The sequence below is a fragment of the Mastacembelus armatus genome, chromosome 13, assembly GCF_900324485.2.
Source record: "Mastacembelus armatus chromosome 13, fMasArm1.2, whole genome shotgun sequence".
In the NCBI taxonomy this organism is placed as follows: Eukaryota; Metazoa; Chordata; class Actinopteri; order Synbranchiformes; family Mastacembelidae; genus Mastacembelus; species Mastacembelus armatus.
The window spans coordinates 17,024,404-17,046,304 of record NC_046645.1 but is presented as its reverse complement, the minus strand read 5'-3'; the positions used below and the strand labels follow the sequence as shown (position 1 = coordinate 17,046,304).

Here is a 21,901-nt window from a genome sequence, read left to right as displayed (position 1 = left end):
TGCAGCACTGTCAACAACATGACCAATTTGGTAGGGAGTAGGATTGATGCAGCTGCCCTCCACTGTGTTGGCACATGGCATAGATGTAAATAAAGATGGAATCATTTTCTTAAATTTATTAACAGCCTTGTCTGATAAACATCTACTGTAGTGGAATTTTCTTCCGAATGCTGCATGATCCATTATCTTAAATTCAAAAGTTATTAAAGAATGATCTGACAAAATAGGATTTTGGGGAAAAACTATTAAATGTTCCATTTCAATGCCATAGGTCAGAACAAGATCAAGGGTGTGAATGAAACAGTGGGTGGGTTTATTGACATTTTGAGTGAAACCAATTGAATCTAATCTTGAATCTAATATTGAATTAAATGCAGTGCAGAGACTATTAGAATGTTAGAATGAACCTGTAGTGGTAACTTATGCCATTTTTCCATTATACAGATTTGACATTACTTGACTCTACTCTATTCGACTCCACTTGGTTTTGGTTATTTTCCCAGTACAGTTAAGTCATCATGATGACCCTGCCCACATTGATTGAGGTGGTACTTAACTGGTACCATGCTGGTACCATGTGGTACAAGCTGACACCACTATGAAACAATTGCACAATACCATGTGGTACCATGCTGCATGGCGGTTCGAAACTGCCATGATGCCGTCTTTATCCAACACACACATATACACCTCCTCGTAGGGCCACGGTCTTGTTTTGCAAGTAGCGATAGCCATTTGCCTCGCCAAACACTATAAAAATGGAAAAACAAACTTTTGCTCTTGCCAGTTTTTAAAAATGGCGTCATGGTCTATGACTCTTCCAGTGACATCACTCCCTGGCCAGTCAGTGGCCTACCGGTCTATAGTTTATTTTTTAAATATAATCATATATAGATTTTTTTTTTTTTGTACAGCCCTCATAAATATGGTTTTGATAATGGTGTTTTGTTTGTAACTGTTATGATTATGTTTGTACGCAACATAACTGGACACTATATCCATAAATCTTAAAATAGAATAAATACCGGTAATTAATAGCTCATTAAACATGTAGATGTTTAAACACATTGTTTCGTTTATAGAACAACTGACTTTATTTTAGCCACATATCAAGGTGGCTGTAAGCATAAACCTGCTGCCAATAAGCCGTAATAGTCTGTGACAGTGAGGTACCAGGCATAATAAAAGAACTAAATTACCATTGAACTTCATCAATGTGCTTAATACAAGGACAGCATGGAGATGCCACAGTATTGTCGCTCCCTGGTACTATACGTTATATAGTGACTTCATCCACACGAAACCACTGTATCTCCTGATGAAGACAGTAAAACAGACATGATTGTGAACACTTAAAATATTTTATTAGGCCATTAATTAATAATATAATGTGAATATTATTTTGGATATATTTTATTTTGTAAAATGTCTTGGTTCTTAGGTGACGAATCATGAGTCCCGCCCTTCCTGTTTGCGGATTGGCTTGACGAAGAACATTTGGAGCTCTGATTGGCTCCGAGTTACACAACACAGTTCCGCAAACCCAGTCTGTTTGTGTTTTGACGTTTTGTAGAGACCTGCACATCACAAGCTCAGAACCAAAGAAGGTTGTCAGCGTTCAGCACCTCGGTTTGTAACTACAGCCATTTGAAAACGACATCTTGCTGAAGCATAACAAATATATCACTTCTTCAAAGTCTTAACTTAATCACTACTTGGGAATTTTATCAGCTATTGCTAAGTAGCTTCGTTAGCTGTTGTCAGCTTATCTACCAATTTAACTGTAGCTTTAGCCAGTAGTTAGCTGTATTGTGTTGACTGGACAGTTGTCATACTTCGCCTATGGGTCCGCTTGGACTATTGGTGCAAGCTAGCAGAAAAATGTCGATGATATCTAGTCTGAGATAGCCAAGTTTATTGGTGTGGTTTGCGTGAGGCTCATCTCTTATCAGCACACCCTTTTAACTGCATGTAACTAGCCAACAGTTACCCCTGTTGTCGATTTCGTCCATGAGCGCTGGGTCAGTGTGATAGTGGCCCATAGAAACACCGTGAGTGGACTTCTTTCAGTCAGCAGCACTGGTCTAATTTTGGTAGGTTCAGTTACTGAATGCAATGTAGATGTGCATATGAATTTGTCCCACTAGCAACTGTAGGTAGTGTTAATGTAGTATTACACTGTATTATATCCCTGACGTTTTTTATTTGGTTGATGTTCCTATAATCTCTCTCCATCCATCATCCACTTTTTTTTTTTTTCAAAATAGTAATGGTAGTAGAACTTTTGCCTAGCTACCTTATGGACTTACTCCTGGGGTATTCAGAGGTGATCACAGGCCACGTACATAATTTCATCAGCACATGCAGGATTTGTTGAAGGAGGTCTCCTTCTGGTGTATCATCAGCTGACACAAAGTTTCAGTGAAAGACATCCCCAGTAATATGTGCCCTTTTCCTGCTAAGAAGAATCTGTTTTGCTTTGAGCTCTCCTAGAGGTCTGAGCTGGTAGATGTTATCTTGTTGACTGTGAAGGCAGCATTTGTGCCTACTGCAGATCATAATTAACACTCCTCCAAGTTTCCTCTTTGTCAGGTCCATATAGCTAAATTTTGTGTAGTCTTAATGCAATCCATAATGCAAAATTATGGATTACCTAATGGTAATTTTGGAAACTGTAGTTTGTGTTGCTGTTGAGCTGTATTGTGGTATTCAAAGTGATGTTTCTACAATTCAGCCCATGCTCACTGACCTCATAAGGTGGATAAAATCCAGAATTAAAAAAAAAAAAAATCAGGATGAAGCATGGATGTTGTAGTAGATTGCATTAGTTTTAGCTAGGTATATATAATAAACTGTTTACACTGCATGAATGATCATGACTATCTTCTTCTTCTTTTCCTTTCGGCTGCTCCCTTCAGGGGTTGCCACAGCAAATCATCTGCCTCCATTTAACCCTATCCTCTGTATCCTCCTCACCCACACCAACTATCCTCATGTCCTCCTTCACTACATCCAAGAACCTCCTCTTTGGTCTTCCTCTAGGCCTCCTTCCTGGCAGCTCTAACCTCAGCATCCTTTTACCAATGTATCCACTGTCCCTCCTCTGAACATGTCCAAACCATCTCAATCTGGCTTCCCTGGCTTTTTCTCCAAAACATCTAACATGAGCTGTCCCTCTGATGTCCTCATTCCTGATCCTATCCATCCTCGTCACTCCCAGAGAGAACCTCAACATCTTCAGCTCTGCTACCTCCAGCTCTGCCTTCTGTCTTTTTCTCAGTGCCACTGTCTCTAAACCAGACAACATTGCTGGTCTCACCACTCTCTTGTACACCTTTCCTTTCATTCTTGCCTGTGTTTTATCAAATTACATATATTGTACTTGTTTGTGACTCTGGTGAAGATCAGATCACATTTCATGACCGATTTATGCAGAAAAACCGTGCCATTACTTTTTCTTGCAACTGTATGCGTTCTGTTTCTGGATGGCCTGTCTGGGTGAGGATGCATGCATACAGAGGAAAAACAGAACAATCTGTCAGTTTAGGTTATCATGACTAATAATCAATTGTTGGGTTTGTTTGTTTGTATCCTCACCTTGTTAAAATGTCTCATTGTTTTCAGAAAAAAGAAACAAAAAGTAAAAACCAACAGAAGACACAATGGCATCAGACTCTCCCCGAAGACCAAGTCGCTGTGCTGGAGGGGTTTTGGTGCGAGCTCAAGCTGCAACGTGAGAACAGAATTTTTTATATTAGAGGTCCTCATGATGCTGACACTTTTGTGTGTCTGTGTCTTTGGATGCTAAGAAAGAAAGAACAGCCTTCTTGATTAACTTGATGTTGGAAAAATTAAATGACACTCCTTTAAATGTTATTGCCATACATTTTATCTTGTTTTTTTATTTTATTTAGTAATATAAATGCCTTACATGGCAAATATTGGTATTACATTACATTTTCATACTTTTGGATATCATAGTTACATACAGTTGTAACACAGTTGCTGTTAGGCTAATTGATATCAATAAATTATTGTGAGTGATGATTTTTGATGTTACAGGGAGCAGTCTTATATGGAAAGTGTGGTAACTTTTCTGCAGGATGTGGTCCCCCAGGTATTTCGTTTTGTAATTTACTTATTATATTAAAAACTGTATGTGGAATCACAGTTCCCCACTACTGTCCTAATTTTAATTGTTAATGCACATTTTGAGGATGAAATGTTGATCCAGAGGTGATGAGACAGCTACAGTAAAATTTGGTGGTGGCATTCCAGTCACTGTTTGAATTCACAGTTTTGCTCAAAACATTATAATCAAAACAATATACAATTCAACTGTGCAAATAGTTTGCCAGCCATTCTTCCGGAAATCTTTCTTCGCTTTGTTCCTATACTTTTTATACATGTGGATGTCATAGTTACATATAGTATTCTTTTACTAATAAACTAAATGTGACAAGCATATTTCAGTTTAGATTTAGTTTTTTCCGTGTGTGTATTTTGATGATTCTCTTTTTGGTGTTTCACACTGCAGGCATATACTGGAGCGCCACCTGCTGATGAAAAAGAGAAAATTATTTGGGTTCGCTTTGAGAAAGCTGACATCAATGGTAAGTCCACACTCTACTGTCAGACAGCTTGAGTTTTGGTTTAATAGAAGTTAATGTTTTACAATGATAAGCCACACTTGTCTTCTGTGAATACGGTCAGATTTTTCTAAATAGGGCTATTTAGGTGGGGTTAGGGTTAGTCACTACATCTATCACTACTTTGAATCTAGAATAGGTCCAAACTATTTCTTTAACATATAAATATTTTAAGTAAACTAGTAATGATCCATCCATCCATCCATCCATCCATCCATTTTCTATACCCGCTTATTCCTTAACCAGGGTCACTGGGATCTGCTGGAGCCTATCCCAGCTCTCTTCGGGTGGAAGGCAGGGGTACACCCTGGACAGGTCACCAGTCCATCACAGGACTAGTAATGATTCTCAGAAATAATTCAAAATTCTATTGGTTTTGTAGTAAGTTTATTTCTAAGGAATCATGACACAGCATGTTGTGGTGTGTGACATTAGATAAGAGTTCACTCTTAACAGTGCATTCAGTGGTTCAGCTCTCTCTGTTGTAAATCAGTTATGGACATTGAATGTTTTCTAACACATCCAATTCCAACAACAGTTAAACCAGAGCCACCTGAGCCTACTGGCCAGCAGGTGTGACAGTGTGAAGACAAAGTGTGTACTAATGTTAAAAAAAATGTTTGTCCCCTGAGCGTGTCACACTCCACCTATGGTCGTGGGGTGCTCCAGGGTGTTTGTCACACCTGTTCTAGGTTTTTTAGCTATAAATATAAGCATATTAACCTTCAAGTTTGAGTGGACGTGACAAAGTTGCAACCTTTCCTGTCATGCTGAATACCTGCTTGGATGGTGAGCTAATAGATATTTTCTTGCCACCCTTGACATCAGGGAAAAGTGTGTGTTAGATTTTCACCAGAGGAGGGCATCATCATCTCTGTGGATCACATGCTCTATACAGTAAGCAGTCAACTCTGCTTTACTCAACTCTTTATCGATATGACCTAGGCTGCACCAATTTTTTGTTGCAAAATTTTTTTGTATGGGGCTGTCATTGCTTTTTTGCAAGAGGTGGTGCTGCTGCTGCTGGATATCAACACACACTTTGCAGGTATTTCTTATTAACAGTGAACATTACATGGCAGATTATGTTTTTATGATGGTAATACTGTTGGAATACCACGTTACAACCCAACCCCGCTGTGTTTGACTAGTAAATAAAGAATTCAATGCCCACCACTTAGTTTGCTGTGTTTTACATTTATATGTCTAGATTGTGGTATGATGGAATCATGAATTTTGCACTCTCCCATTGGTATGATCACCAATGAAAAATCTACTTGACCCTCAGGAAGTGATCATCCATCCATCCATTTTCTATACCCGCGTCTTCCTACATAGGGTCACAGGCATCTGCTGGAGCCTATCCCAGCTCCCTGCAGTGAAAGGCAGGGGTACACCCTGGACAGGTCACAGGTTTATCACAGGGCCATATAGAGTGAACAATCACTCACGCTAAGAAGTGATCATTTGTATAAGTTATACTCTGTCATGCTTTTCAATTTCTTTATCATTCTTTCAAATATGAATTAATTCAAGCTAGTGCATTTTATTCTACTATATGGCACTTGTGTTACTACATGTTTTGCAGTTTTTTTTTCTTGTAAAAGGTTCAACACCCACCACCTTTCTCCTTCTAGTCTGAATTTTAAGATGGTATTTTTAGGCTTAGGGTGAGCCTCATGAGCTTTTCTCTTGAAAACCCATCTTAAAAAGGGAATGATTAACATGAAGAGAATTAATGGTGCTGACTTATTGTTAAAAATGGAGTGAAATTGGGAAATGGAGCACTGATCCAAAGAACTCAAAGTAAACCGAGAATACTGAAGAATGCAATTAATTCACATAAGATTTGCAATGAAAAGATATTACCAGATTTAAATTTTTTTTTTTGCATATTTGTCACACTTAAATCATTCAGATCACCCAACACATTTTAATATTACACAAAGATAACCTGACTAAATACAAAATGCAGTTTTTAAATTATGATTTCATTTATTAAGGGAAAAAGCTCTCCAAACCTGAATGGCCCAATGTGAAAAAGTAATTGACCACTAAACCTAATAGCTGATTGCACCAACCCTGACAGAAACGCCTGCAATCAAGTGTACGTGATAACTGGCAATCAGTCTTTCACATCACTGCGGACGAATTTTGACCCACTTTTCTTTGCAGAATTCTTTTAATTCAGCCACATTAAAGGGTTTTTGAGCATGAATGGCCTGTTAAAGGTCATGCCACAGCATCCCAATCAGATTTAGGGCAGGACTTTGACTAGGACTCTCCAAAACCTTTATTTTATTTTATTTTTTGAGCCATTCAGAGGTGGACTTGCTGGTGTGTTTAAGATCATTGTCCTGCCGCATAACCCAAGTGCACTTATGCTTGAGGTCACGAACGGCAGCCTTTCTTCTTCCGGATTGTCTGGGAGAGGGCAAAATTCATGATTCCATCAATTATGGCAAGTCGTCCAGGTCCTGAAGCTGACCTCAAACCATCACACTACCACCACCATGTTTGAGTGTTGGTATGTTCTTTTTAATGAAATGCTGTGTTTTACACCAGATGTAACAGGACTCACACGTTCCAGAAAGTTAAACTTTTGTCTCATCAGTCCACATTTTCACAAAAGTCTTGGGGATAATCAGGATGCTTTTTGGCAAAAGTGAGATGGGCCCTTGTTCTTTTTGGAACTCTCCCATGGATGCAGTTTTTGCCCTCTCTCTTTCTTATTGTTGAATCATGAACACTGACCTTAACTAAGGCAAGTGAGGCCTGCAGTTCTTCAGATCTTGTTCTAGATTCTTTTATGAGCTTGTGCATGTGTTGCCACTGTGCTCTTCGAGTCATTTTGGTAGGTCGACTACTCCTGGGAAGGTTTCACCACTGTTCTAAGTTTTCTTCATTTGTGGATAATGGCTCTCACAGTGGTTTGCTGCAGTCGCAAAACCTTAGAAATGGCTTTGTAATTCTTTCCAGGCATACATGACAATTACTTTGTCTCTCATCTGTTCTTGAATTTATTTAGATTGCAGCATGATGTGTTGCATTTTGCTTCACTTTGTCAGACATGTTCTATTTAAGTGATTTTTTGATTCATATAGCACATGATTATATGAAACATTTCGTCTGTGTAACAGCAACTGAAGTAAATTTGTTTTGTTGTTCTTGGTGAAAATATTACAGAATCTTCTGAATAAAATGTCTCTTTTTGCCTAGACACCGCCCGCAACCCAGAGTTTATGGAGTTGCACAGTGGTACTACTGACCCTCCCCTCTGCCTCATGATTGGCTACACTGATGGGATGCAGATCTGGAGCATATCTGTAAGTCATGTGCCTAATATGCCCATAAAACTATGGCCTTATCTCCTACCCTGCACCTGTTTTGCCATGTTTTCATCACAGTGAACATTTCTAACACAAACATGTGCTGAAAGAGATTTAGACAAAAGTTAATTTCTATTATGACTTGACTCATAGAAAAAGAATGGGATGGACACAATTATAATTAATTTAATGCAAATTTATTAACAAAAAATAAATGAATAATTATACATACCTACAACCCCTATGTTTCCCACTCCCACCCCCACCCTATACCTCTCTGTTGAACAGTTTATTTTGGGAAGTTCACTACCAATTACGCGAGGGAAAAGGACTTTACTTTTATTTTACACAGCCAAAGGACAAAGACAAAACACAGAATGTAAGACAGAAAATAAAAACAGATACACAGAGCAATATAGGCACATACTCTATACCACAGTGCAGCAAAATCTCCTGTGTTAAATCTACACTAAAACATGTATATATATGAACAGTTTTTAGTGTAAAATGAACTAAAATTAATTAATTTCATGTCTGTTTATATGTTAACCAGCTAAAATGAACACATGAACTCATACAGACATGAGGCTGTTTTACTACTGTGCTTGCCTAATGCGTAATCTGTGCATGATCTAGCACTTCTGTCAGTGAAAATAGATTGTCTTAATAGTATTGATTCTGAATTGATCATTGATCAGTTTGTTATGTCAAGGAAATGCAGCTTTAAACAGCCAATGTGTCACACAAAATTTTTAAAATAAAATCACCACTAGAGCTTTGTTTTATCAGCATTCAACAGTGTCATTCATTGTTTATTATGCATGGCTAAGGATTTACTTTGTGAAAAAAGTCTACATGTCTACTGTCTACATGACTGTTTCTGTTCTGTTGCTTGCATAAAAATAATGAAGTTAAAAGAGAATAAAACTGAAAAATTAACTGCAGTCTTACTACCAGAGCAGAACTGTCTTTGTGATTTCCTGTCACGTGCACTTTTGACCCATTAGGCAAATCTAGGCAGCCGATGGCCGATATATGATGCCGATTCTTTTGGCCGATTTTAATTTTCCCCCTTCATCTCACAAGGAATAAAAAGTTCATTGGTCAAAAATCAAAAGTTCAAAAATGTCATTGCTTAAATTAAACATTTATTGAGAATTGATTTATTGCAAGGTACCTGTCACGATCCTTATGTTTGTTGACAGACACTGCTATAATTCAAAGGGCCATAGTCTAAGAATATGCGTAAACAAATGTGCAACAAATGTGCAACAAGTCATTTGCATGTGAAAATAGAAACGTGCGCAGTTCAGACAAAACTTCAGGCTAAAACGTGCACATTAACTTTCCTTATTAAAAGTGTTTTTTTTTTGGTGGGAGCAACGTGCCTGGGTTGCGTGTGTCGGACGCACGGACATTTATTGAGGAACGTTATCCTGCGTGTTTTAGCAAGAATATTCGTCTGAATTTCACGCGTTTCTACTTTCACATTTGTTGCACACATGACGGTCAGCATCAGTTCTAATACGCTACAATGTAATTACGCGTTCGAAACGAATGGTTTTCCCCTGCCATCATTAGCTGAAGCCGTGTGTGTAAAATGTAAACGGCACGGTTACAGTGGTGCGTTGCTCCGTCTCTCAACGCTTAGCTGGTCGCAGATGTGCCTGCCTATAATTCGGCCTAATGTGCAGCGAAATGGGCCGATGCCGATTAATTAAAATATGCAAAAAAACGGCTGATTAATCGGCTCAGCCGATAGATCGGTCGACCTCTACATCCTACCACTTTTTCATCTGTAGCCTACTGTTAAAAGAAAAGTGTGCTAAGTGTTAAATGAACTAATAAGGAGAAGGAAGGAACAAATACTGGGTCTGCTTATTTTAACAAAAATGTCTTTATTTCTTTTTTAAATGGAAGGTATCAACGTGTATAAAGGTTGGACTTATCTTGATTGTAATGTAGTTTTTATTCACTACAGTTAATCCTATAAAAATATAATGGTAATTTAAAGCAGTGATATATTTTCAGCTCTTTGAACTGGTGCAGATCTTTTCACTCATATTTATTATAATGATGTGTCTCTAATGGGTAAAGTGCTCAGTTGTGATTTAAAAAGAAAACTCTGCTGAATTGCATGTTTTTGCCCACTTGGTTGCAGTGTTGACTACAGTTTGGGCAATGCATGAGCCTAGTAGCAGAGCTCAACTCTGTGTAACTCAGCTCCTGATATCCTTCTTTACTTGTTTTTGAAGGTGGGCATTTTAATCAAACATTTGCTTTTGGAATCCAGCAGAATGGAAATGACAAAACCTTATAGTTAATTAAGTCTCTATACTAACAGCTGTAGGGATACATTTAAAGAATTATATCCTACTAATGTAAAACAGGGACGTCTTTGATACCCTACAGCCACGAGGATCATTTGTCATGAATCATCAGTCATCAAGAAAATCTAAATATGAAAATCCAATCTACTGGATTTTTTTTTCTTTTTTTTTTCAGATTTTTGTTTTTTACCTCTTTTAAACACTAAAGTCCATTATATTAATAGGCTTATGTTATCATCCTAGGCATTGATGGAGATAGAGACCTAATAAGCTGGTATATAATGATAAGTATGATTTGGGTTAACAAGACCTCTTTTATTTACAGGTCAGTAAGGAACACATATTGTAATTACTGCACACACTATAAGTGGTCTCTTTGGTTATTATTTTTTTACTATTCAGCTATTGAAGTGCATTTTTTTACTCAAAATTGTCTCATAACTAGCCCAACCTCAAATCTCTTATTAATCAGAATGGGCAAGATCTCATATTTAGGAAATTTATTTCCTCAAAGTCTGCCTTGGAAAATCATTAAAAGATTTTGTCTACTCTGTGACTTTACAAATTACCCACAGTCCTGCAAGGACTTGCTCACCAAGTATCACCTTTCATGTAGAGGCTGTCAGTGAACCATGCAAACTTTACATACATCCTGTGAGATCTAAACACACCAAAGTCCTTAATCAGTCTCTTTATAAACATCCACGGGCCACGGGTAAAAGGACACACTCTTACTTTACCCATGAACACACACACACACACACACACACACACACACACACACACACACACACACACACACACACACACACACACACACTGGCCAGTGTCATGTGGCAACTCTTGTGCTGCTAGCAGATTTTCTGTTGCAGTTATTATGAGTGGTGCAAAGGATTACAGCTGTTCTAGAAACACTACACACCCAGTAAAATATAAGCTTGGTGAGACTGCTCAGCCTTTCAGTTTCAGCTGAACTTAGCACCAATTCTGATCCACACAGCTCACACTGGCCTGTTATCACATGCTGTCCTTACTCATTGTTTTTCTTTCAGTTTTGAAAGTTTATGGGATGCTTCTGGGCTGTGTTTTTTCACAGGGTTTTAAGTAAGCACTTTAGGTACCTTAGTTTCTGGCTCTTGAGTGGCTGTGAAGTGTTTGTGACAGTTTCTAAGCCAACACCCTCTGTAATGGCTGAGCAGAGTAAGAACATACACATGTACAAACAGGCTTTCACACCGTTGCGAGATGGGGACTTCTGACTAGCTGTATGGATGCTGACAGAGGTGTTTAGGAGATGTAGATCACTGTCACCTCACACCGAAGAGGTTTCATGGACAGCAGCCTGATAAGAGGCAGACTGTCATGGACTAATTTTCTGTCTGCATATATGTTGAGATTAAATTACATACTGGGAAGAAAGGTGTCTGCAGCAAATGTCAGTGTTAGAAGCTAATGCAACACCACAAATTATACAAATATATATACAGTATAATAGAGAGGGTTTTTTAAAGCTGCAGAAGACATACATAATTGACATCAATAACTTTTTCAGTCCAATAAACTTTTTTGCAAAAAACAGCACAATTATTAATTCTGGAACACAGACATTTACAAAATTAATAACCAATATTAACATACGAATTGAATCTATACTAAGCACGGTACCATAAAACATACGGAGTGAGAATAGTGACAGTTAAACTTTGGCACTGAAAAATAAAACAGAGTTGAAGCATTTGTGCTGAAAAAAAGGTTATTTTTTCAGTCCCAAAGTTATTTTTTTCAGTGACAATCTTGTGATTTTCAGTTGATGTGTTTTTCAATGAAAATGTTTTTCTTCAGCATAAGATTTCTGGCATTGATGTGTGGAGGGGAGGAGCCTGAGGGGCAGGGCTAAGAGATATAGTTACTACTGTTCTGCATATAATTTGCATAATATGGAATGAACTGCACAGTTTGTGCCTTTCTATCTAGTGCTATGTTAAAATGGTCTGCCTCTCCCTGCCTAGCATGACTATGGACCAGCATGAAGTTAGCTGGAATTCATGGTTAATGAGGGATATGCATTTTGGTCATTTCGCTAACAAGGGGATGGTATCCCCCTTCAAATTGCCTATTGTCTAAAGTCACATGAGAGCTGTTGGACTCTACAGCGGTACAGAACCAGATGTTTTCTCCTTTCTGTACAGAGTTCTGCTGAATATGCAGTAATTGTATTTTTATTGGTCCCTCAGAGCCCTCCCCTCCACATCAAAACAGTGACAGATAATTGAAAAACACTGATACCAACTGAAAATTAGAAGATTGTTGCTGAAAAAAAATTTTACTTTTACTTTACTGTTATTTTAAGCCAAACCCTTCAATGCCAATATTTTATTTTTTAGTTTCGATATTATATTCAGTGCCAAATGTTATTTTTCAGTCCCAAAGTTCAACTTTCACTGTTCTGGCTCTATGCTGCAATTGCAGTTTGTCAGCTGTATTTGTATCAGTTTAATCAGTATGATTGAGGTCATTTCTATATGCCAGTGATAGTACTCGTTTTCTTTGCAGTGCAACAACATAGTGTTGCATCAGGCCAAACTGGTATACTTCAGCAGTTTAGAGCTGCATGTTATGGAAATCCATAAATGGGCTCCTCTTACTTTACAATACCTAAAGCACCTGCTCCCTCTAGACCTCCAATATGTCCAGCACTGTGTTAGTGAGTGTACTCGCTTTTGAATATGGCCCAGATATCTGTTCACAGCTTATGGCCTTACATTTGAGAGATTAAAACAGAAGAGCAGACACAAAAACATCCGAGCCACAAATGAAATCAATATAATGAATGACTATGTAAAGAGAAAACAACTTTGAAAAAGCAATTTGGCATATTGCATACGCCGGGCCACTAATGTAATGATAGGAATGTTGTTGATGGCAAGGGATATCACACAAAGCTATGTAAGGCGAGGATGAGCAGTGGGGTAATGCACAATAACCCGGCGCATTAACCTCTGGCCCTCCCGTCTTCCCATTTAATCCAACAAATTCCATTATTGCCCCTCACATGTCTCTTTGCCTGTACAGGAATCCTACCCTGCTGACAACCTCTTTTTGTTTTTGTGATCAGGACTCATATAACCTTCTTGTGTCTCCTATGTTAATCTACTGCTGCGCCAGTGCTGGGCCTTAAGCACTTTGAATAAAAACAGAGCTTCAAATCCGCCACTTTGAAAAGGGTATTAATTGCAGAAAAGAGCAGTCATCCCCTCAGATAGGTTTAAGACTTAAAACAAAAAGATTAAAGCACTAGTAAAGTGATAATGCAGGTTTCAATACAACGCAACAAGAGTAACAAAAGTAGGGCATTCTGCACTTAGAACAATGTACCATTACACATGCCAGTCACTAACAAGAGCCACACATGCCTTGACTGAATATACAAGCATCACATATGACGACATGAAGCCTAAACCCTGCCAGACAGACAGACAGACATCCATTAAGTGCTGAGGTTGTATTTACACTGTAATAAAGACCAGAAAATAAGCAATTGAAGTAAAAACCTGAGGGGTGGGTACAGCCAAAACATAATTTAAGATATCTTATCAAAAAACTATTGAATGGGACTTTAGTTTTTATAATTTTCTGACCATGCAATCAGAAGTAGAATGTTGAGAGATTTAAAGATCTATTGGAAAAACTAGATCTTATGCTTACAAAAAAAACTAGATCTTACACTGTATTTCTTACCCTTACAGTGATACCCAGAGAGACATCTGCTGCTCACGTAGCATTATCTCGTATACCCAACTTTTTCTTTACTGGCTTTCTCAAAGTACCATAATTTCAGGGCTATAAGTTGCACCGGAGTATAAGTCACTTTTGGCAAAAACAGCCTTGTTCAACAGAAAAAAAAAAAAAAAAAAAAAAAAAAAAAAGTTGCTTCTATTTGTAAGTCGCTTGTGTTACACTGGGAGTTTAGTGTGAATATAACATAGTATAGTATAATATCATCTTCAGTTAAGTCGAGTGCCATCTAACGCAAGTGACTACTCCACAAAATTATTGTAAATACACACATATAATTCGCTTCGCTGTATAAGTCGCTCTATAAGCCAAAAAAGTGCGACTTAGAGTCCGGAAAATATGGTAAGCATAGCGAGCTGATTTCTATCATGGTGCCACTGGGCCTCTTATTCTGTGCTCAGTAGATTTTACATTTTGGTTTGGCTCGAACTTCAACTACTGGGTAGGCCATGTTCCCAATCCTCCTTCCCTCTATCCCTGTCTTTTTGTTTCTCTTTATGATGAGCCAATTTTATACAATTCAGATACATTGTTTTTCTTACAGTGAAAACAATAATTAAAAATAAAATAATAATAATTTATGTTGATCTTCATGCCTTTTTGTTATTTTGCACAGTATAGTGTCTGCAATGCATACATTTAATTCCAGTGGTCGACATACAGTGGGTACGGAAAGTATTCAGACCCCTTTAAATTTTTCACTCTTTGTGTCATTGCAGCCATTTGCCAAAATCAAAAAAGTTCATTTTATTTCTCATTAATGTACACTCAGCACCCCATCTTGACAGAAAAAAACTGAAATGTAGAAATTTTTGCAAATTTATTACAAAAGAAAAACTGAAATATCACATGGTCATAAGTATTCAGACCCTGTGCTCAGTATTGAGTAGAAGCACCCTTTTGAGCTAGTACAGCCATGAGTCTTCTTGGGAATGATGCAACAAGTTTTTCACACCTGGATTTGGGGATCCTCTGCCATTCTTCCTTGCAGATCCTCTCCAGTTCTGTCAGGTTGGATGGTGAACGTTGGTGGACAGCTATTTTCAGGTCTCTCCAGAGATGCTCAATTGGGTTTAGGTCAGGGCTCTGGCTGGGCCAGTCAAGAACCGTCACAGAGTTGTTCCGAAGCCACTCCTTTGTTATTTTAGCTGTGTGCTTAGGGTCATTGTCCTGTTGAAAGGTGAACCTTCGGCCCAGTCTGAGGTCCTGAGCACTCTGGAAGAGGTTTTCTTCCAGGGTATCTCTGTACTTGGCCGCATTCATCTTTCCTTCAGTTGCAACCAGTTGGCCTGTCCCTGCAGCTGAAAAACACCCCCACAACATGATGCTCCCACCACCATGTTTCACTGTAGGGATTGTATTGGGCAGGTGATGAGCAGTGCCTGGTTTTCTCCACACATACCGCTTAGAATTAACGCCAAAAAGTTCAATCCTGGTCTCATCAGACCAGAGAATCTTATTTCTCATAGTCTGGGAGTCCTTCATGTGTTTTTTGGCAAATTCTATGCGGGCTTTCATGTGTCTTGCACTGAGGAGAGGCTTCCGTCGGGCCACTCTGCCATAAAGCCCCGACTGGTGGAGGGCTGCAGTGATAGTTGACTTTGTGGAACTTTCTCCCATCTCCCTACTGCATCTCTGGAGCTCAGCCACAGTGATCTTTGGGTTCTTCTTTATCTCTCTCACCAAAACTCTTCTCCCACGATTGCTCAGTTTGGCTGGACGGCCAGGTCTAGGAAGAGTTCTGGTCGTCCCAAACTTTTTCCATTTGAGGATTATGGAGGCCACCGTGCTCTTAGGAACCTTGAGTGCTGCAGAAATTCTTTTGTAACCTTGGCCAGATCTGTGCCTTGCCACAATTCTGTCTCTGAGCTCCTTGGACAGTTCCTTCGACCCCATGATTCTCATTTGCTCTGACATGCACTGTGAGCTATAAGGTCTTATATAGACAGGTGTGTGCCTTTCCTAATCAAGTCCAATCAGTTTAATTAAACACAGCTGGACTCCAATGAAGGAGCAGAACCATCTCAAGGAGGATCAGAAGAAATGGACAGCATGCGAGTTAAATATGAGTGTCACTGCAAAGGGTCTGAATACTTATGACCATGTGATATTTCAGTTTTTCTTTTTTAATAAATTTGCAAAAATTTCTACATTTCTGTTTTTTTCTGTCAAGATGGGGTGCTGAGTGTACATTAATGAGAAATAAAATGAACTTTTTTGATTTTGGCAAATGGCTGCAATGACACAAAGAGTGAAAAATTTAAAGGGGTCTGAATACTTTCCGTACCCACTGTACATGCAACTGCTATGCTCCAAGATATACAACAAGGCAATGAAGAAGACTGTTGTACTGAATGAATGATTCAGCTTAGTAAATGTTTTAAATAAGAAAATGCTTTCAACCTGTTTACTTGAACTTAAGGATACATATTGGTAACAGTGATACTATAACTTTTGTTTGTTAAAAACTCCATGGGGCCCCTTAAAAATTGGCATCTGTGAATATTGCAACAAGCAGAGGACATCAGTAGATTGTTTAATGCATGAATATGTGTTTTAGGCTTAACTTGAACTTTCTTTTCCTTTCGGCTGCTCCCTTCAGGGGTTGCCACAGTGAATCATCTGTCTCCATTTTACCCTATCCTCTGTATCCTTCACATCCACAACAACTTTCCTCATGTCCTCCTTCACTACATCCACGAACCTCCTCTTAACTTGAACTTTAATGTCTGTATTGTTGAGTGCAATGTCTCTGTACTTTGATGTAGACTACCTGATATGTGAACTTGCACATTAACTGTAATTCAAATAATTTCTTTCAGTTGGCGGGGGAAGCCCAAGAACTTTTCTCAGTGCGCCATGGTCCTGTGCGTACTGCTCGCATTCTGCCAACACCTCATATCAGTGAGTATGTTCTTTATCTTAACCCTGCCTGTTATCTTAACCCTGCCTAAGTATGGAACTACCAACTTTGAACCACATATGAAATATTCTGACATTACATGAAGCCTTGATTAAACTTTATGCTAAATTCTAATTGGCTTTTAGTGTATGATAAGGAGGCAAATGTTGCTTCTACAAGGTTTGCCCAGCTTGACAAGTACATTTCATGTTTTTTTTCACCCCTTTGTTGTGTTGTTTTGGGGGTGTGTGGGCTTCAGTTCATGCTAATCACACCCCTAATCATCCCCCCTTCCTACCTTGAGCCGAGGATTTTGGGGGTGGAGGGGTGCCATATGCTGACGAGCAAAACCTATGCTAAAGTAAAACAGTCTTGATAAAATTTGGTGAAAGCACAAACCTACAATATACAACCTTTGGAGCAAAGTGTGTATTCATCAGAGAGTTGAGTTTTTACATGTAGCTCACCAGGGTAATGTCTAGCAGTGTTCAAGTGCATGTCTGAAAGCATGTTGCTTTCTTAATGTTAATGCGCCAGTTACCTTTAATTATGAAATGCTAGTAAACAAGTACCTTTTTTAATGTAATACAATTTTAAATCTGTATTCACTGTATTTCAGCGAATGGAATGATTTTTGGTGACAAACCTTAATTTGACATAAATTTTGGAAATATGATTTAGAAATTTTCCATAGGTCAGTAATACACAAAAAAATTCCAGGATTTTAAAATCCTGGAATCTTCAAAAAACATTTAGTAGTTTTAATCAGAACTGAAGTTGCTTAAGAGAGTTATGCAAAAAAAGTAGAAAAAAATATTTATCTGATATACAGTATCTCTCAGAAGTGAGTACACCCCTTACATTTTTGTAAATAATTCATTATATCTTTTCATGTGACAACACTGAAGAAATGACACTTTGCTACAATGTAAAGTAGTGAGTGTACAGCTTGTATAACGTGCTCAGCGTCATATCCAGAGGTTCTCTTTGGGAAATAGACATATGAGTGCTGCCAGCATTGCTGCAGAGGTTCAAGGGGTGGGGGGTCAGCCTGTCAGTGCTCAGACCATAGCCGCACACTGCATCAAATTGGTCTGCATGGCTGTCGTCCCAGAAGGAAGCCTCTTCTAAAGATGATGCACAAGAAAGCCCGCAAACAGTTTGCTGAAGACAAGCAGACTAAGGACATGGATTACTGGAACCGTGTCCTGTGGTCTGATGTGAGACCAAGATAAACTTCTTTGGTTCAGATGGTGTCAAGCGTGTCTGGTGGCAACCAGGTGAAGAGTACAAAGAAAAGTGTGTCTTGCCTACAGTCAAGCATGGTGGTGGGAGTGTCATGGTCTGGGTCTGCATGAGTGCTGCCGGCACTTGAGGGAACCATGAATGCCAACATGTATTGTGACATACTGAAGCAGAGCATGAGCCCCTCCCTTCGGAGACTGGGCCACAGGGCAGTATTCCAGCATGATAACGACCCCAAACACACCTCCAAGATGACCACTGCCTGCTAAAGAAGCTGAGGGTAAAGGTGATGGACTGGCCAAGCATGTCTCCAGACCTAAACCCTATTGAGCATCTGTGGGGCATCCTCAAACGGAAGGTGGAGGAGCACAAGGTCTCTAACATCCACCAGCTCTGCGATGTCATCATGGAGGAGTGGAAGAGGATTCCAGTGGCAACCTGTGAAGCTCTGGTGAACTCCATGCCCAAGAGGGTTATGGCAGTGCTGGAAAATAATGGTGGTCACACAAAATATTGACACGTTGGGCCCAATTTGGACATTTTCACTTAGAGGTGTACTCACTTTTGTTGCCAGCGGTTTAGACATTAATGGCTGTGTGTTGTTATTTTGAGGGGACAGCAAATTTATACTGTTATACAAGCTGTACACTCACTACTTTACATTGTATCAAAGTGTCATTTCTTCAGTGTTGTCACATGAAAAGATATAATAAATTATTTACAAAAATGTGAGGGATGTTCTCACTTCTGTGAGATACTATATTTTTACAGCAGTTTATTTAAATGGGTGTTTATATCCCGAACGTACCGAAAGGGGTTTACGAACAGTGTACAAGGGTTAAGGTTCATATTTTGACAATAAATGCTGAAAACGGATTTCTGTATATACTTTTGTAAAAACATAATCGCCCAACTTCACATCTTACATCTTAAAAACAAATAGAACCTTGTAACGTGTGCTGTAAGTTGAGAATATAGGAAAAACTCGGTTATCCTGATTAAATTGCATCATCTAGCAAAGTGAAGAAAGCAGCTGGCACTTAGCACTGACTTTCAGCTCCTAGTGGCATGTGTTAACTAAAACAAACAGACCATGCAAACAGCTTCAGAAGTGTATTTTTGTAACCTAAACCTTTGTTTTTATTGGATGAGCAATATGATATGGGCATATCTGGCATTATTATTTTTGGTATGCACAAAAAAGAAACATTTCATTGTTTGATGTGTTTTAATCAGGATGATTTAGGAATGATAAAAAGCTCGTATGACAGAAAAAAAATCACCTTTAGAAGGATTAGGTCCCCCTCTGCTGTGAAATTTCTAAACTACGTTTCCTTTCTGTTTTTATGTTATTTACAATTTTGAATCTCCTGCCCTGAGAGTGAGTCCATTAAAAATAGTCATAAAATCAGATATAAGGGAATAAGCACACCACCTGCGCAGCAATATGCTGAGAGCGTAGTGTGCCTCAGCCAGTTTGTAGCAGGGGACATGCAAAACATGGCATTGGAAGGTGCCATGTTTAATAATAATAAATAATAATAACAAATAATAATAACAGTTACTTGTAAGTAGTTAGTATCACTTTAAGCATCTACTGTACACCCAAACTACACATTTGATGAAGTCTTAAAACAAAAGCAGCTGTAGACATTGTTTCTTTATGTGACCCAGCTAAATGACCGTGAAGCTAAGCTAAGCTTCTGGCTGCGTTTGAAAAAAATAACAACAGCAGTTTGACCACTCTGTCACTGCTGGCTTTCTCAGCCGACACACAGTAACATAGTCGTAACTGGGTTTTACAGCTTAATTCCATATCTTTCTGTTTGCCCAGTAGCTTGTCCTCTCCAAAACCATCTCACTCTTACTCTCTGTCTTGTTGTCAGTGTCGCCGGCAACCTCTCCACTCTGATGCCTTTTACCTACTAAAATTGGCAGGTGATAATGAGCATATTAGTCCCAGCTGCGCCATACACTCACACATTTGTTTGCACATACTTATGGCATACTCACACTTGCCTTGTGCTCTGTGCCCAAGCACAATTGCTCCCCTTCCCCACTCCCCTGCTGGCCTACATTCACACTACTCTTGAAATGATCCGGGTCTAGGGCATGCTTACATGACCATGATACCGCTTAAAAGAAGGGCTGTGGCATAGTGTCGGTGTTCTGTGTTCAAGCATGGTTAGCAGTCAAACTGTGTACCGGCACTCACAAACTAAATCTTGGGGGTCAAAAGTGCTTGGTCATGGTACAGACCGCCTAGTGTGTGTACACCCATACACACATACACCTCACATTACGATCCATGGTCACCTGCCTCCTCTCTCCCATTCCACAGATGCCCCTGCCTCTATGTTTCGCATCTAGGATTTGACTCTTGTTTATATATCGCTCTATAATGTGCCTGTATGTTTCCAGAAATTCCAGCTATTATGCAAGGTAAAGACTGACTTCAGGAGTACATCCATTATTCATCAAGTCATATTCTGAATGGCTAGGGGTGAACATGAAAATCAGCTACTCAGAGTGTGTGTTCAAAAATAATCTGCATTTTATATTAATAACTTCTGAAACTCTGGGCTGTTTGCAAAGATGGATTTGGAGAAATCTGAACAACTTTTGGTGAACAGCATTTTATAATCATATCAAAAATACTATATCAATGTTTTTGAAAATGTGCAAAAAACATCTCTCAGACCTTAGCATTTGTTTAGTTCTATCCATTTGGGTAAAGGAGACTAGCACAAATTAATGTTTTTTAATGTAATTCCAGCATAGCTTCACTGAGATTCATTCAGATGATTGGTCTAAATTTCTGTGCAGAAATATTCTCTCCATACTCATCACTAAACATTTATGTAACTTATTTGTAGCCACAATTAATGTTGTGCTAAAGCCAACATGTCCTTGTCCTGAATAGCCATACCAGATTTGGCATTGGCAGTTGCTGATAAAATACTCTGAAGTCTGTGAACAATATTTGTTTTTCATCCTTACATAACAGTGTTAAACAGCAAATGTTGCATTGTTTTTTGCAGCAGTTACTAATTCTCAACCTGAAAGTAATATTATTGATCTTTATTTCAATCCTTCCATCATTCTTTCCTGTTGCCTTCTTCTCATTTCACATGTTTTCTGTTGCCATAATGACTAATGCATTGTTGTTTTCCTCTGGCACAAATTAAAATTGGAGACATAGACATAGAAGACTAGTTATTCAACAGATCCTGTTGAACTGAATGAAAAAATATATACAAACCTTTGACTGGTAGTATAGTTTATAATTCTATACTGATGGCCGCTTTTAAATGAAGTATGCCATGTTTATCAATTGAGCAAAAATGTAGGCCCCAGTTTTACAGTGTCATATAAATTCAAATTATTTTTTTGTAATCTCAACCCCTCAACCCTATATTTCTTAAACACTCAAAGATATATCAAGATAAGTAATTTAAGTTTAATTTTATAGAAAGAATCCACACTGGACATTATCAGTTGAGTGCAGTATGAATACAATGAAGTTTATATATGAATACATGAAGTTTAAATTTCATCTATGCAGGTGTCAGTCAGTGCTGTGAAAGCTACCACATAGCCCTGCTGGTTTGTGGCATTTTTTTGGTGAGGAAATTGCCTTTTTGTTCTCTG

At 38.6% G+C, this 21,901-nt stretch overlaps 1 protein-coding gene across 3 annotated transcripts in view; it reads left to right on the top strand.

Moving 5' to 3' along the window:
- Positions 1 to 1,536: 1,536 nt before the first annotated feature.
- Positions 1,537 to 21,901, top strand: part of bcas3 (BCAS3 microtubule associated cell migration factor) — a 316,301-nt gene continuing 295,936 nt past the window's right edge. For 2 of the 3 annotated variants that reach the window (XM_026328270.1, XM_026328260.1), the window contains exons 1-6: positions 1,537 to 1,629; positions 3,625 to 3,733; positions 4,063 to 4,117; positions 4,538 to 4,613; positions 7,869 to 7,975; positions 16,926 to 17,007. In XM_026328270.1, the coding sequence (XP_026184055.1) occupies positions 3,663 to 3,733; positions 4,063 to 4,117; positions 4,538 to 4,613; positions 7,869 to 7,975; positions 16,926 to 17,007 (391 nt within the window). In that variant the 5' untranslated portion in view covers positions 1,537 to 1,629; positions 3,625 to 3,662. Of the gene's footprint in view, positions 1,630 to 1,662; positions 2,094 to 3,624; positions 3,734 to 4,062; positions 4,118 to 4,537; positions 4,614 to 7,868; positions 7,976 to 16,925; positions 17,008 to 21,901 lie in introns of those variants that run through there. The other variant, XM_026328252.1, reaches the window with a different exon arrangement.